A 14,496-nucleotide genomic window follows, 5' to 3' on the forward strand; every position below is an offset into this window, starting at 1 on the left:
ATAGGATTATATTATAGAGAGAAAAACATGCGTGTGATAAGGAGAAAACTTTTTATACAAACCACCTTCATTTTAGTTATTTTATATTGTTTCATGTTAATTGCTTAGAGGTTTTTGCTGATTAAGCGTTATATAAATTTTGTTAGCTAAATAATGATCGATCCATGGTTAGCTCAATGTGAATGGGCACTCAAGCCAAAAATTTCCCATCTCCCACTGTGAGCAAATCATGGTTTGTGCTTAACTATAGTTTGCTTTATCAAGAAGACCCTTCAAAATGGGCTAATGATTTGGTCATTACATCTGAACCAACTCAATGCCTATCAGTTTTTATGACAAGTATGAACAAGAATAAGTTGAAAGAGGGTAGCTCATTCATGTCCTGGATAAACTGCTTTGAGGACGGGTTTTTTTATATAAAAAACCAACTATCAAGAAGTGTATTTATTTTATGAAATAAATAAATGAATGAATAAAAATAAAATATTTTACTGAGTTCTTGGAACGTTGAACAGGAATACTGATCACATTGGCAAGGATCAAGCAGTAAGATATATCCCTTACTTTTTGCACATAACACAGAGTTTCTTTGGAGCTGGTTTATGCGAGAATGATGAAAGGCAGGTAGTGGAACAAAAAAGGTGAACTGATCCTTTCCGCTGATATGCAGTCTGGCCCTTCTGCAGAGGTTTCTTGCAGTTAGCACATGTGACTTTAACCTGCTTAGAAGGCTGCTGTTGTGTAGGAGGCTGGAATACTTGTTTTGGGAGGGATGCCACCGGTGACAGAGAATCCACACCTGGTTGTTTCTGATTTCTTGGAAATGAAGCTGACTGAGATATCCAGGAATCTTAAAGAGACAAAATAGATAAAGTTAAAATTTAAAAATTACCTCTCAATATGACAAGCAATTTGACAGTGAAGGAGAATATTCTATTCCCAGTGTAGGTAAAAGAGACGCACTCAGTTTTTCCAAAAGGCTAAATAATAAGTGTTAGTAACATAAAAAGATGTTGGGATACAACAATGCCCATACTGCATAATAAATATTTACAGATCACCACCTGCTAGTCATGGGAATAGCAATAGAATGCCCTGTCTTCAAAATTCCAACACAATGCTCAGGAGAATTCCGTGAACGTGAAGACATTATCCTACTCTGTGATAACTGACTTTGAAGATGGAACAGAGGGGGTGGGGAAGACGATATCAGAATTGGGGAAACCTTTTTCAGCATTCACATCTGAGGACCAAATTCTAGTGGTAGGCAGGGCCACACTGAATGGATCAACAAATGTACAGTACAGTTTCTACACACACTCACACACCTCTCTATCAGAAAACTATTATCAGAGTTCAAGAGCATATTCTAGCCAGGCACATGCACTTGGGTTACAAAGCAGGGTCAGTGCGGGTTATAGCTTGAGGAGTGTTTCCGGCGCCAGATGGAAAGGCCTGGAGAGCCACATTCAGCGCCCAGGCCTCAGGTTGCCCACTCAAGATTTAAAGCAAATTGGCTGTATGCCTCATTTTCAAGGAGGAAGCAAAAAGCCCTTCCACCGTTCGGATTCTGTTCTTAGACCAAGGTAAAGTTCTCAAACCGGGACACTACTTCTGGTTTTGTGGAGTTCGTAAACCGAATCATTTGTAAACAGGACTGTTCTTAAACCGAGGTACCTATGTTTTAATTACATATTTAGGTTGTCACTCTAATGATTATGCATACATACACACGTACATAATTTTATTTGTATGCCACTCAAGGCGGCTTGCAACATGAAGGAAATATCTAATTACAACATAACAAAAATGGTCATAAACATCAAAACATACACAACCAAATCGAACAATTTCCACACAAAACATATGATCTAATTTTTATGGTATTTTGTGTTTGAACTTTGTATACAATCATAATATTTTATACAGCGCTATAGAAATTTCAATAATTTGCCATTTAGAAATGGAGATGATAAAATAACTAATTGGTAAATGATAAGCTGTGTCATGATACTGTATTTGAAGAACTGAAAATATTAGGAGTAACTGGACTTCACTATCTTAAGGAACTGAAACTTCTCATATACAAATAGATCAGTACAGTGGTACCTCGCAAGACGAATGCCTCGCAAGACGAAAGAGTTTTCCGTTTTTTGAGTCGTTCCGCAAGACGAATTTCCCTATGGGCTTGCTTCGCAAGATGAAACGTCTTGCGAGTTCTTGCGAGTTCGTTTCCTTTTTCTTAAAGCCGCTAATAGCCATGCTTCGCAAGACGAAAAAACCGCAAGACGAAGAGACTCGCGGAACGGATTAATTTCATCTTGCGAGGCACCACAGTATTTGTTTAATAACACACTTCAGCACTTAACTTTGGACATTATCATAAAACCCTAACTCATCTCCTCTACCATTAACCTGTGACATGAAAACAATCTCTGTAGATTGTCTATGGAGATTGTCCTTCATGAAACAAAACCTATATTCTACAGTGTGGATGAAAACCTTTTTAGATCCACATCACATTAATCAGCGAATGGCTCTAGAAGCACCCTGAAACGAACAGCAAACAACAAAACCAAGAAGATAAAGGTAACAAACTACTCAAGAAATAGATAAGAGAAGAAAACAAGGACAATGCTTGCCCAAGAGCAAGGACATCATCTCTGATAATGATGCCTCTGCCAAAAGGTATTGAGCGGGAAGTTGGGGGCCATGCTCCCATGCACACTGAGAGAAGGGGGGAAAGCTCACCCAAAAACCTAGCTCTAGAAAGTTCTCAGCAATGATCTGCATATGTACAGCACCCATTTGTGAAACCATTTCTGAAACCAAATGTTTTGCTTAGAAATCTTGGTTTGAAAAATCCACCTTGTTTTCAACCATTGTTTGGCAGTACAAATAATCCCAGCATCCTTTCTTAACCATGGTTTGTGATCACTCCTCTAAACGCTGACTAAAGTCACAAGATAAGAACAACTGAAAAACCCAACCTTGGGAGAAACTTAACCATGGCCAAGCCTCTGTGTCCCAACATTGCATATTACTGACACCTAATGAAGTTGTTTACATTTTTATATTGGGGGGGGGCGCTATTTTGGCCATATAATGGTGGGAAGTTTTCCTGGAAGTTCAGAAATTAATAAATAATAATAATATTTATACCCTGCCCATCTGGCTGGATTTCCCCAGACACTCTGGGCAGCTTACAGAATATATAAAACATAATAAAGCATCAAACATCAAAAACTTAAAATCCCCTATCTGTAATTACGTTCAGATGCAGATTTGCACTTTTATAAGCAGATTGTCCTAATACGGCTTTTAAGGTGTAGTACATAACCGTAAAGTCTGTCAACCACCCAACATTGTTCAAGCAATGTCTATTGCCACAATGGAATCTGGAAAGTTGCTCACTGAGTGGTATGAAGACATTATAGTAATTAATTAACTAATTAAAACCCCCAGAGTGAACTTAAATGGTTAAATTGGACAATGAGGAAGGGAGCTTGTCCTCCAAACAAAAAACTATGGGTTTTCCATTCTGGTTTCAAGTGCAAGCACTAATAACAGTTGCCAATTTGGGTATTACATAAACCATGATTAGCGTAGAGGAAAACCATCCACAGAAAAAGGAGGTAAGGAACGAGAACTCCATGAATCTGAAGTATTTTCATTGTAGTTGTTGGCATCAGTCTGACTCGGGAGACATTGGAGGAGTGTGCTTTTGGGGGTAAAGTCGAACTGGAGAGTTACAGCTCCCGCTATGGCTATAGAGAGTGATATGAGAGGCATGTTTTATTGCAGGTGAGGCAGATGTAGGCATCCAGTTTTGTTGCTACAGGTGCACCATGGCACTTCTCTCTGTGCTGCTCCCAGCAGTCTTTCATCCTCTGGTCACTGCTGTGGATATACAACCTGCCTGACTGTATTTTCATAAGATTACTTTTTGTAGAGAAAAAATTACAAAAACTGCTACTTGAGAGAAGACTGGCTAGCTCTTCCAAACAATGAGACACATGTGGGAAATGGGTCCTTCATTAACCAAACTATAATTGGTTATCTTTCGGTATTAACCACAGTTCCCAATTATAAAATAAAATAAAATATCTCATTTTAATTTATTTAATTTACTCCTATGTAGAAATGACTGTATATGATACTTCATATGGAAAATCTCTTTGGTTTGGTCAAAATGACTTCAGTCTTTACTTTAGCACAAAATGTTTAAAGGTTGGGGTGGCGGTCAGGGAGCATGTTAAAATGTTTAATATTGGCCCAAAGGCACTATGAATTTGTGAAAGAATGAACCTCAGTGTTTAAATCTAACAGCATCTAAAGTTAAAATAATTCACCATTTCAGTGAGTAAGATAGAATAGCATTTGACACCTGTAAATCACATACTGTATATAAGCTCCTGTTCATCCATGGACTGAAGAATGTGCTATTAAGTACCTCAGTGCACATACATACTGCAAGAAATTTGTACATGGAATTGTGAAATGCTAAAATCCACCAGTAGGTTTCTGGTCAATTGCTACAGAAAATTAATGTACAGAAACCTGGTAGTGATAATTGATGTAATTGCTACAACAGCAGCAAGAATACTTATCGCAAAGTATTGGAAGACACAAGATCTACCCACCCTGGAAGAATGGCAGATGAAAGTGATGGACTATATGACATTGGCTGAGATGACTGGCAGAATCCGTGATCAGGGAAAGGAGACGGCGGAAGAAGAATGGAAGAAATTTAAAATCTATCTTAAGGACTATTATAAACTTGATGAATGTTAGAATGTCGAGGTTTTAAGAAAGAAAGGGTTACAGCGATACAAGACTAGACAGAAGGAAAGATTAAAAGGACAGAGACTTGACAGAAATATTTAGAAGTTGCTAAAAAATTTTGGACATTGGGATGCAGAAAGGGGAGGTATGGGGGAGTCTGAGAAACAAGGTTCATGAAAAAAAAGGTTATGAAACTATACGTGTTTGTATGTCTTTTTATATGTTTGTATTGTTTTAAAATTTTTTTGTAAAATCAATAAAAAATATTATAAAAAAAAGATAATTGATGTAATTGCATAACAAGGCAAACTCAGATTTAATTGTCTACAATATAGGAGTGATAGAGACCTACCTCACATGATTGTAAATCAGTTTATACATGAAGCTTTATGGCCAAGCTTCATAAAGTTCTGAAACACCAGTCACTTACAGTGGTGTCCGTAACACATTCAGGCAACCTCTTTTGACCAGAGCTGCATTTGTCCTTTATGTATGAAACTGTGTATCAGGTGCAAAAATTAAGCACCTTCAGAAAGAAACTCAAGTTTTCATTAGTTTCAGATTTAGTTAGAGAGAAACAAAGCTTGATTGGTGAAATTTCAAGAACTAAAAAAGTGGCTGAGCAGATTTGGAGGTCAGAGTTTTTAGCAGGCAACCCTTTTCCCCTGCTCAAAAGTTAGCAGAAGAATTATACCTCTATGCCACTGTGCAAATTTTGTTCTACATGTGTAACTTAGGGATCTTGTGGGCACAGGTTTATATCTTTCTTTTGACACATAGTATATACAATTCTTTTGTAATCTTCCACTGTTTGGTTTTTAAATTTAATGTTTTGGTGACAATATTAATGTTTGTTTTATTTTCTGTAAACTGCTTAGAGATATATAATTTGTTAAATAAATAAATAGATGGATCCTCACTCTTTTCTTCTGGAAGCAAAATTTTGTTCTCCCTACCCCTTTTGACCCTTCTCATGTGCTCCAAGTTACCTGTATCTATGCTCAAAACTGCATCCAACACTTTCCTTACAATAATGAGCTGGTTTCTGCTTAAGGTTTATTATTTCCACTCCTCTTAACAAAACATGGTTTGGACCTATCCTATCCCATTTAAATGAACACACATATAAGAAACAGTGACCAGAACCCAGACAACTCCCAAAACCAAGCCCCACAAAAGTTTGGTTGTGATGCCAGAGCAAAGGGAATAAAGGTCTGCTGGTTGAACCATTAGCAGATCTTGTTAAAAGTAACCAGGCCTCCCTCTCTATTTATCATACATAAATGAACAAAATTATCAACTTTACAGGGCTGCAAAAACTGTCTTAATCCATGGATAACTAAAGAAGCTAAGCTTAACACTCTCAACCTGAGCAGGGTGTATAGAAGCTCTCTTGAAAATTCAAACATGTTCAACTCAACATATAAAGGAAATGGGGAGGGAAGGAGAGAATGTATTTTGAAGCCAAGCAAAAAAGATGCCATATTGTATTTATTGCTGTGGGGTTTCTACTGCACCCAGTATTCATAAAGCCACCAGTGACACTATTCACTCATGAGACATTATCCTATATCCCTGGATATTTCTAGCTGGTATCTTCAATGGCAGCTAAAATTCCACTACTGCCCAATCTTACTAACTTGAAGACAACCCAGTGTGTGAGAACTTCACCCCTCTCCACTCAAAAATCTTTTTTTTTTTTTTTTTTTAAATAATCTTTATTGATTTTCTTTTATACATACAAAAAATAAAAAAATGAAAAACGGATAAGAAAAAGAAAAAAAAAAAAAAAAAACAGCAACAACACAATATTCAACAAGAAGTCACAGCCCTTAAGTGCTATGAAAAAAGTAAGAAAAGAGAAAAATAAAAAATCAGGCAAGTGGGAATAAAGGAAAGACAAAAAACTACAACATAAAAACATAAGGTTGTCGACTTCCTTCCCTACTGATTTCGGGTTTTTACATTCAGTAGTTATCTTTTTACCGCTGGTTTTTGTTTATGATTTTCACATCGAGAGTTTTACACCAAACCTGCTGTATTTGGTAAGTTTTTAAAATTACCTTCAAAATAAACCATAAATTTACTCCATTCTTCTTTTAACTTTGTATCTTTATGATTTCTAATTTTTTGTGTCAATTTTGCTAATTCAATAAAGTCATACAGTTTTAATTGCCAGTCCCTCACCGTTGGAAGATTTGTGCTTTTCCAGTTTTGAGCGATAAGCATTCTGGCCGCTGCTGTTGAGTATTGGAATAGAATTTTATCTTTTTCTTGAATTTCTTTCCCTACCATCCCTAATAGGAAGGCCTCTGGGCTTTTGGGAAATGTATATCTAAATATCTTTTTTAACTCATTATATATCTGATCCCAAAATTTTTTAATCTCCTCACATGTCCACCACATATGTATAAAATTACCTTCTTTTGTCCTACATTTCCAACAAGCCTTATCTGCGGTCTTGTACATTCTATTCAATTTTTCTGGTGTAAGGTACCATCTGTAAATCATTTTTTCCAAATTTTCCCTGATTGCGGCACTTGCCGTGAATTTTAATCCCTCGCTCCATAATTTTGACCATTTTTCATATTCTATATCATGACCCAGGTCTTTTGCCCATTTAACCATAACTTGTTTGATTTTTTCATCTTTAGTTTCCCATTCCAGTAGTATGTTATACATCTTGGATAATACCTTCGATTTACTTTCAACTACTTCAATCTGGAATTTGGACTTCTTTTCATTCATTCCTAATTTTTTATCTTCTGTCCATATTGCGTTAATTTGATGATACTGTATCCAACCCGTCAACCTCTCCCTTAGTTCTTCATATGGTCTTAGTTTCCAGTTGTCTTGGGATCTCACTAGTAGGTCTTCATATGTCAGTTTTTGTTCTTCCATATTTATTTTTTTGATTGACAGCAAATCTGTAGGGGACAGCCACCAGGGTACTCTTTGCTCCAACAGTTTCTTATTTTTATTCCAGACTTCATACAGGGGTCCTCTTATAATATGGCTCGAAAACCTTTTGTGTACTTTTTCTTTATTTAGCCAGAGGTAGGCGTGCCAACTGAATCTATTATCGGCTCCTTCCAGATCTAATAGGTCTGTATCTTCTAAGGTTATCCAGTCTTTGACCCAGCAGAGACAGGCTGCTTCGTAATATAATTTTAGGTCAGGTATTGCCAATCCTCCTCTTTCCTTACTATCTGTTAACAGTTTGAATCTAATCCTTGGCCTTCTTCCCTGCCATATGAATCTTGAAAGTGTCTTCTGCCAATCCTTAAATATTTTAGACCCTCTGATGACCGGTATATTTTGAAATAAGAATAGCATCTTGGGGAGTATGTTCATTTTTATTGCTTCCATCCTACCCAGCCACGAGAGATTCACCCTGTTCCATACGTCTAAATCCTTTTTCACTTTGTTCCATATTGATGTGTAATTATCTTCAATTAGATTTATATTTCTGGGTGTAAGCCAAATTCCTAGATATTTTATTTTCCTCGCCACTTTAATTCCAGATTGTCTTTCTAGTCTTTCCACCGCTTCATTTCTCAGGTTCTTTGTTAACATTTTTGTTTTGGTTTTGTTCAACTTGAAGCCCGATAGTTTACCGTACTCCTCCATGATCTCCAATACTTTACCCACACTTTCCTGCGGCTCTTCTAGGGATAACATCAGATCGTCAGCATAAGCTTTTAATTTAAACTCTTTAAATCCTATTTTAATCCCTTTTATCAAAAATCTAAAAAGGCCGCTAATAATTTGCCGTCCGAGAACTGAACATCTTGGATGAAAGTGCCTTTAGGGGAGTTCTCTATGGATAACAATTTAAGAATCCTTTAAGAAATAAACAACTTCTGAACAGCACCTGATTACAGACAGATTAGAAGTGGTCAAAACCTGTTTACTTAAAAACTTCTTGATCCCCATCAGTCCAGAAACCCCTTTGATGCTAAGCAATGGTAACAGAAGATGCTCCTTTGAACATGTTACTGATAAGTGAATTAATGTGGATGTGCATAAGTGCACCTCACAACACCCTGAGCCCCAAGGGGACTAGGACCTCAGTATCAGGAGGTAAGCATGAGGGCTTGGGAAATGGCTGTATATGCCATGACGATAGGCAACCTATCAAGGTTGACTGACTCTAAGTCTCCTCCACCCTTAGATATTAAGTTCTTGTCATGAAACATTGTGAGCTGGAGAAATAAGGCAAATGACTGTGAGTTCCTAGGAGACCTGGTCTCAAACCCCAATAGTAATTGAAGGCTTTAAAGCCTATTCACTGCCAGCCTTCAAACTAAACCCAAAAGGTAGATTCCACCCAGTTTATCCATTCTTACTGCTCTATGTTTAGATTGAAACCTGACATTCCTTCAAGCCTGTAGCTCTACAATCTAAGCCAGGCATAGGCAAACTCAGCCCTCCAGATGTTTTGGGACTATAACTCCCATCATCCCTAGCTAACAGGACCAATGGTCAGGGATGATGGGAGTTGTAGTCCCAAAACATCTGGAGGGACAAGTTTGCCTATGCCTGATCTAAGCCTTCAAGTTTGATTAGAATCAAGGGACACTTGCCAAAGTCTATGCAGATATATCTCCCTGCACAGAGATGCCCTCCCCATTTCTTCACTGAAGCAGTTTGCAACAACAAATTCCCTCTACTGAAATAATCTTAGCATGTGACTTTAACGAGAGGCTGGGCAATGATGACTCTGCACTTCTCAGAGTGCTTGGACTTGACCAAGGTAATTCTCTACCTGCCTTTAACTGTCTACTGTTCTAAGGACAACATCTTGAACAATGCAGGCATATGCCTCACCAATTTTTGCATTCAATTCAGTAAAGTCTTGCTCAATTATTCAGTGAGTTTTGATAATTCTGGAGAGTTCACCTATATATCAACAAGGGGTTAACTGTGTGTTTGACTATTTCCTAGTTTCCCCAGTATCGGGGGATTGAGTCCTGGTGGGCAATTGCACTGTTAAATGACCACTTATTTTTGACCTTGGCCATAGAACTTAACTGTCCTGTGCTCACACCTTTCCTGCCCAACTCCTGATGAAAACATAAGACATTCTGCCAAGAATTCCTTGGACTGCATAAATTCCATCCATTACAGTGGTGCCCTGCAAGACGAATGCCTCGCAAGACGGAAAACCCGCTAGACGAAAGGGTTTTCCGTTTTTGAGCTGCTTCGCAAGACGATTTTCCCTATGGGCTTGCTTTGCAAGACGAAAACGTCTTGCGAGTGTTCCGATTTTTTTTCGCTCCCCCCCTTTTTCTAAGCCGCTAATAGCTTTTTAGCCGCTAATCCGCTAAGCCTTTAATAGCCGCTAAACCGCTAATAGCGCTAATCCGCTAATAGGGTTGCTTCGCAAGACGAAAAAGCCGCTAGACGAAGAGACTCGCGGAACGGATTAATTTCGTCTTGCGAGGCACCACTGTATTTAAAACCAAGACAACACTGGAGTGCAGTTTCTGTAATTAACCCAGAATACCCCTAAGAAGCTATCAAAATCTATGAACATCTAACTGATTTTTCAAAACAACAATTTAAGGTGTGGAAACAATCCAGGGAGTCTTTTACCAACAAGTGGTTTGACAAGGAACGTAGAGCTCTAAAATCTTATATCCAGAATATTTCTTGACAATACTGGAAGGAAGAGGGTGCTGCCTGCTTCCAGAATATTTTAGTTCTAAAAATCTACTGCGGTATCTTATTAAAAAAGAGAGAGAGAACTGAATATACTAACAAGCAATAACTTCAAATAAGCTCTAGGAAATTCTGGTTCTTGGTCTCTGAGGAACTCAACACCAAAGACCTCCCCACTCCATCCATTTCGCTTAGTAGTTGGTATCATTACTTTGCAAGTGTCTTGCACAAGGAACGACTAGATGGAGTGGCATGTCACCATTCTATGCTCCCAATCTCACCAGATGAAATAAAAATGCTAATAGTCCAGCTAAGGAAAGGGAAGGGCATCTGGTCCAGATGTGATAGGCTCCAAAGTACTAAAATTAGACCTGACTGGTGAACCCCTTTGCTGGCTAACCTGTTCACATCGGTGAATAACACTGGATTCATGCCAGAGGCATGGACAAGAGCAATAACAGTTCCAATATATAAAGGGAGACCATATAATACCATCTAACTATAGATCAATAAGTCTTTTCCCTATAGTGGGTAAGTTATATGCTAAACATCTATTGGGTAAACTTACATTTTGGATGTCTCAACTTGCAATACTAGGCCCAGAGCAGGTGGTCTTTTGCCAGGGTAAACTATTCTGGACCACTGTGTCATCCTATCTCACCCAGATAGAATCTAGACATATAAAAACCGCTCTGAAAATGCTTTTTGTTAAAGTGCTTTTAAAAATACATTGAATTTTCCATAAGGCTCACAATCACCATCTAGTGTCACATTGTATAAAGCACACATAAAATGTTTTATTTGCAGCTGTATAGCTGAGTCCCGTTGATAAATATTCTAAGGCATCAAAGTCAAAGCTCTATACGATCTTCGTGGACCTAAAAGGAACCTTTGATTCAATCCCAATTTATACTCTGGAATAAATTAACCAGAATGAACATTAGCATAAAGTTACTTTTTCTTATTAGGAAATTATATACCTCCATGAGCTGCCAGTGAAATGCTCCCAACTAGGCAGGCGAATCCTAAAAAAATTGCCAACAAAGGGGAGGAAACAGGGTTGCATCTCAGTCCCTTACTTATTCAATCATTTTCCATATGACCTTGTTCTCTGTTTATGTGGGGTTGGTGCCCACTGCCCGAAGCTTAGCTCCATTCAATATTCCCATTCTATTATGCAGGTTAGATTGAGGGCCACTCAGTGTTGAGTGCCCCAGAGACCAAGAACCAGAATCCCCACCAATGTAGAGCTTTTTTCCTTGCAAGATTTAACATCATGCCATCTGCAACTGTAAGGAAGATTCTAGAAAATTCCTTATTCAGAAAGATATGGTCCCTGTGGTATAAACTGGTCAAAACCATTGCACATGTTTTATTTTACTGCCCATTTTACACAGAAAATCTGCAATAAATATATAAACCCCATGCTGAAAGGAAGGTTAAATTGCCCTGACTTCTCCAGGGTTTCCTTTCTACTAAACAGCTGTAGGCCTGCCATTATGGATAATGTAGCAAAATTTCTGAGAGATACTATGAAACTACATCGCTATAGGATTTGAGAGGCACTTTTAAACCTTATTATGTCTGTACCATATTAGTATCTCATATTATGAACAGATGCCAATTTTATGCTTTGACTGCTCCTTCTTCAGTAATCACATTATTGTTTTACAGCTCTGAGAAAGAGTGAGGTTGTTCGTCTGTTTTTGTTCTTGTTTTTATTATGTACTTTGTGTTCTCCTTGTGTATTTTTATGTTCTGAACCACCCTGTGATCTTTGGAGGAAGGGTGGTATACAAATTTAAATAAATAAATAAATAAATAAATAAAATTCTTAACAAATGAAATATATTTTTATCCAGTAACTGAAACAATATTTCCCTTTTTTTATACTAGGGAATAATTATTCTATCCAGCAACTAACAATCCCTTCCGGAAAGTACACTATGTTCACTCATAAGCAAGCCACACCAAACAACGGGCCTAACTCTTCAACAGCTATTCACCTTGGTCTCAAATTAAGATATAATTCTGTAGCACAGAAGGTTCTGTGGGCTACTTGGTCCAAGGAGAATATGCTTTAATTGTTATAGTAACCAGCTATTATGCACACTTGTTCAGCAAACATACTAATTACAGTGGAAAACTCCGTTTAAATAACCTTGATTAAATAAATGCAGCCTGATTTGTAAACCTGTACCGTGGTCTCAAAAATGGAAAAAATAATCCACAATGTAACTGCTATTATTAGTTGTGCCACTAGTAGAAGAAATATATATTTGCATAAAAAGGTACAACCTACCAGGGTTATGATGAGTCGCAGATTCTCCATTCTGAAAGACATCTCCAGCTACGTTCATTCTACCAGGATTGAAAGGTCCTACACCAGTCTTGGTCTGTGAAGTTAAAGATGGGGTGTATGTTTGTATATTAACACCAAAATTACTTGACTGCAGTCCGTTAGATACATCTCCCAAGTTGGTATTCTGTAGTGATGTTACATGTGTAATCATTAAGTTCATGTCACGCCCTTCAGTATTTTCTAAACGGCCAACACTCACAGAGCTCATACCTCTTTCTAATGTAGTAACATTAGCAATTTGAATTTCAGAGTCTGGTTCTGTGGTTATACCACTATTACCTATTCCTGCATTTACCTTACTTCTTGAAAAACTGGGTGGTGAAAATTCCATCTCAGTGGCTCTGTTTTTAGGCTCTGGAAATCTTCTTTCACTGAAACTGGAATCATTTCTCTCTTGCCCCTGATTTGCTTCAGTATCTTCTTCATCATCAATAATAATAGTTTCAGTTATACTTCCCTTTTGAGAACTCAGGTCTTTTGTTGGAACCACTGCTTTGGGGTCATTTCCATGATGCTCTTCATTACTGGGTGAACTAAAAGCTGCATTTCTAGGATCCGTTATCAACCCTGCAGAAATCTGTGGAGGTTGCACAGGTTCAACAAATACAACATCGTCGTCGTCTTCTACGGAAGGACTCTGGAACTTAGATCTAGAAACCAGAGAGTTAGATGGACAGCTGAAAGAGTTTCCTACATTGGCTAGGCCAGTTGCCATTGTGGTAGGCCCCAATAACTCAGATGGATGTTCAGACAGCGCCAGTTTTCAGACAGCTTGTGGACCTTCCAGAAAAACTGTTATAAAAGAAAAAAAAAAGCAGTTTTACTATAATACCATGGGTTTTGTGTACGTTCACCTTGAGTCATGACCTCATTTTTCAAATATCAAAATCAGATGCTTAGACCAAATTGAGTCTTAACTTATTAAGTGTCTTGATAAATTTAGAGGCCCACATACATGATATGAGCTTAAAGTTGAATTGCCAATTACCACATGTTCAGCATTGGAATCTTGCCCCATTTTCTTTTTTCTGACCTGCTTTAGAGGTTTAACATGAAAAAAGTCATAGCAAACCTTGGGTTGGTACCCTCCCCCACAAAAATGCATGTTACATGGATACTGAAAGCTTCCACTTTAGATTTTGAAGAACCAATTTTCTTTTCCATTCAAATTTGGTAAATAGTGGTTTATTCTAAAAGTGTCTAGTTCAAAACTAATTACAATTAGAATTGTTTCTCAAGTTTTGATGTAATGGGGAACTGCTTTATGCAAAATGAAAAGTACAAGCCTTTGGTTTCCTGCCATTGTGTGAATAGAGGGGTTTAATAGAAGGGAAATTAAAAGGCAGGAATCATTTTGTCATTAGAAAACATCTGTTCAAACAGTTTGCTAGTAAGAAATCCATCAACAAAATGAACAAATGTGTGAAGTCATCTTCCAATGCAGTGTGTATCTAACCAGGCTGTACTAGAAAATAAAGTCTCGGAGATAAATAGATCTTACTTCCATCTAACAACATTCAGCAATTCACCTTCAGTCAATCCTGTTTCTACTGTAAAGCAACTTCAAGTCATACTATTAGAGAAGAGTCTTATTCACACTCCCAATCACAATGTTCATAATTTTATAAGCCTCATTTTACTCTTAATCAGTTTTTCTAAAGAAAAAAACAGATTTTGGCTACCCT

General features: G+C 37.6%; 1 protein-coding gene across 9 annotated transcripts in view; it reads right to left on the bottom strand.

Moving 5' to 3' along the window:
* Positions 1-14,496, bottom strand: part of ZMYM2 (zinc finger MYM-type containing 2) — a 62,456-nt gene that overhangs the window by 38,477 nt on the left and 9,483 nt on the right. For 7 of the 9 annotated variants that reach the window (XM_081199334.1, XM_081199337.1, XM_081199336.1 and 4 more), the window contains exons 3-4: positions 12,752-13,603; positions 565-850 (exon numbers count right to left, since the gene is read on the bottom strand). In XM_081199334.1, coding sequence (XP_081055460.1) covers positions 565-850; positions 12,752-13,526 — 1,061 coding nt within the window. In that variant the 5' untranslated portion in view covers positions 13,527-13,603. Of the gene's footprint in view, positions 1-564; positions 851-12,751; positions 13,604-14,496 lie in introns of those variants that run through there. The other 2 variants (XM_081199338.1, XM_081199340.1) reach the window with 2 other exon arrangements.

Source organism: Podarcis bocagei, assembly GCF_964188305.1.
Source record: "Podarcis bocagei genome assembly, chromosome: 6".
NCBI lineage: Eukaryota > Metazoa > Chordata > Lepidosauria > Squamata > Lacertidae > Podarcis > Podarcis bocagei.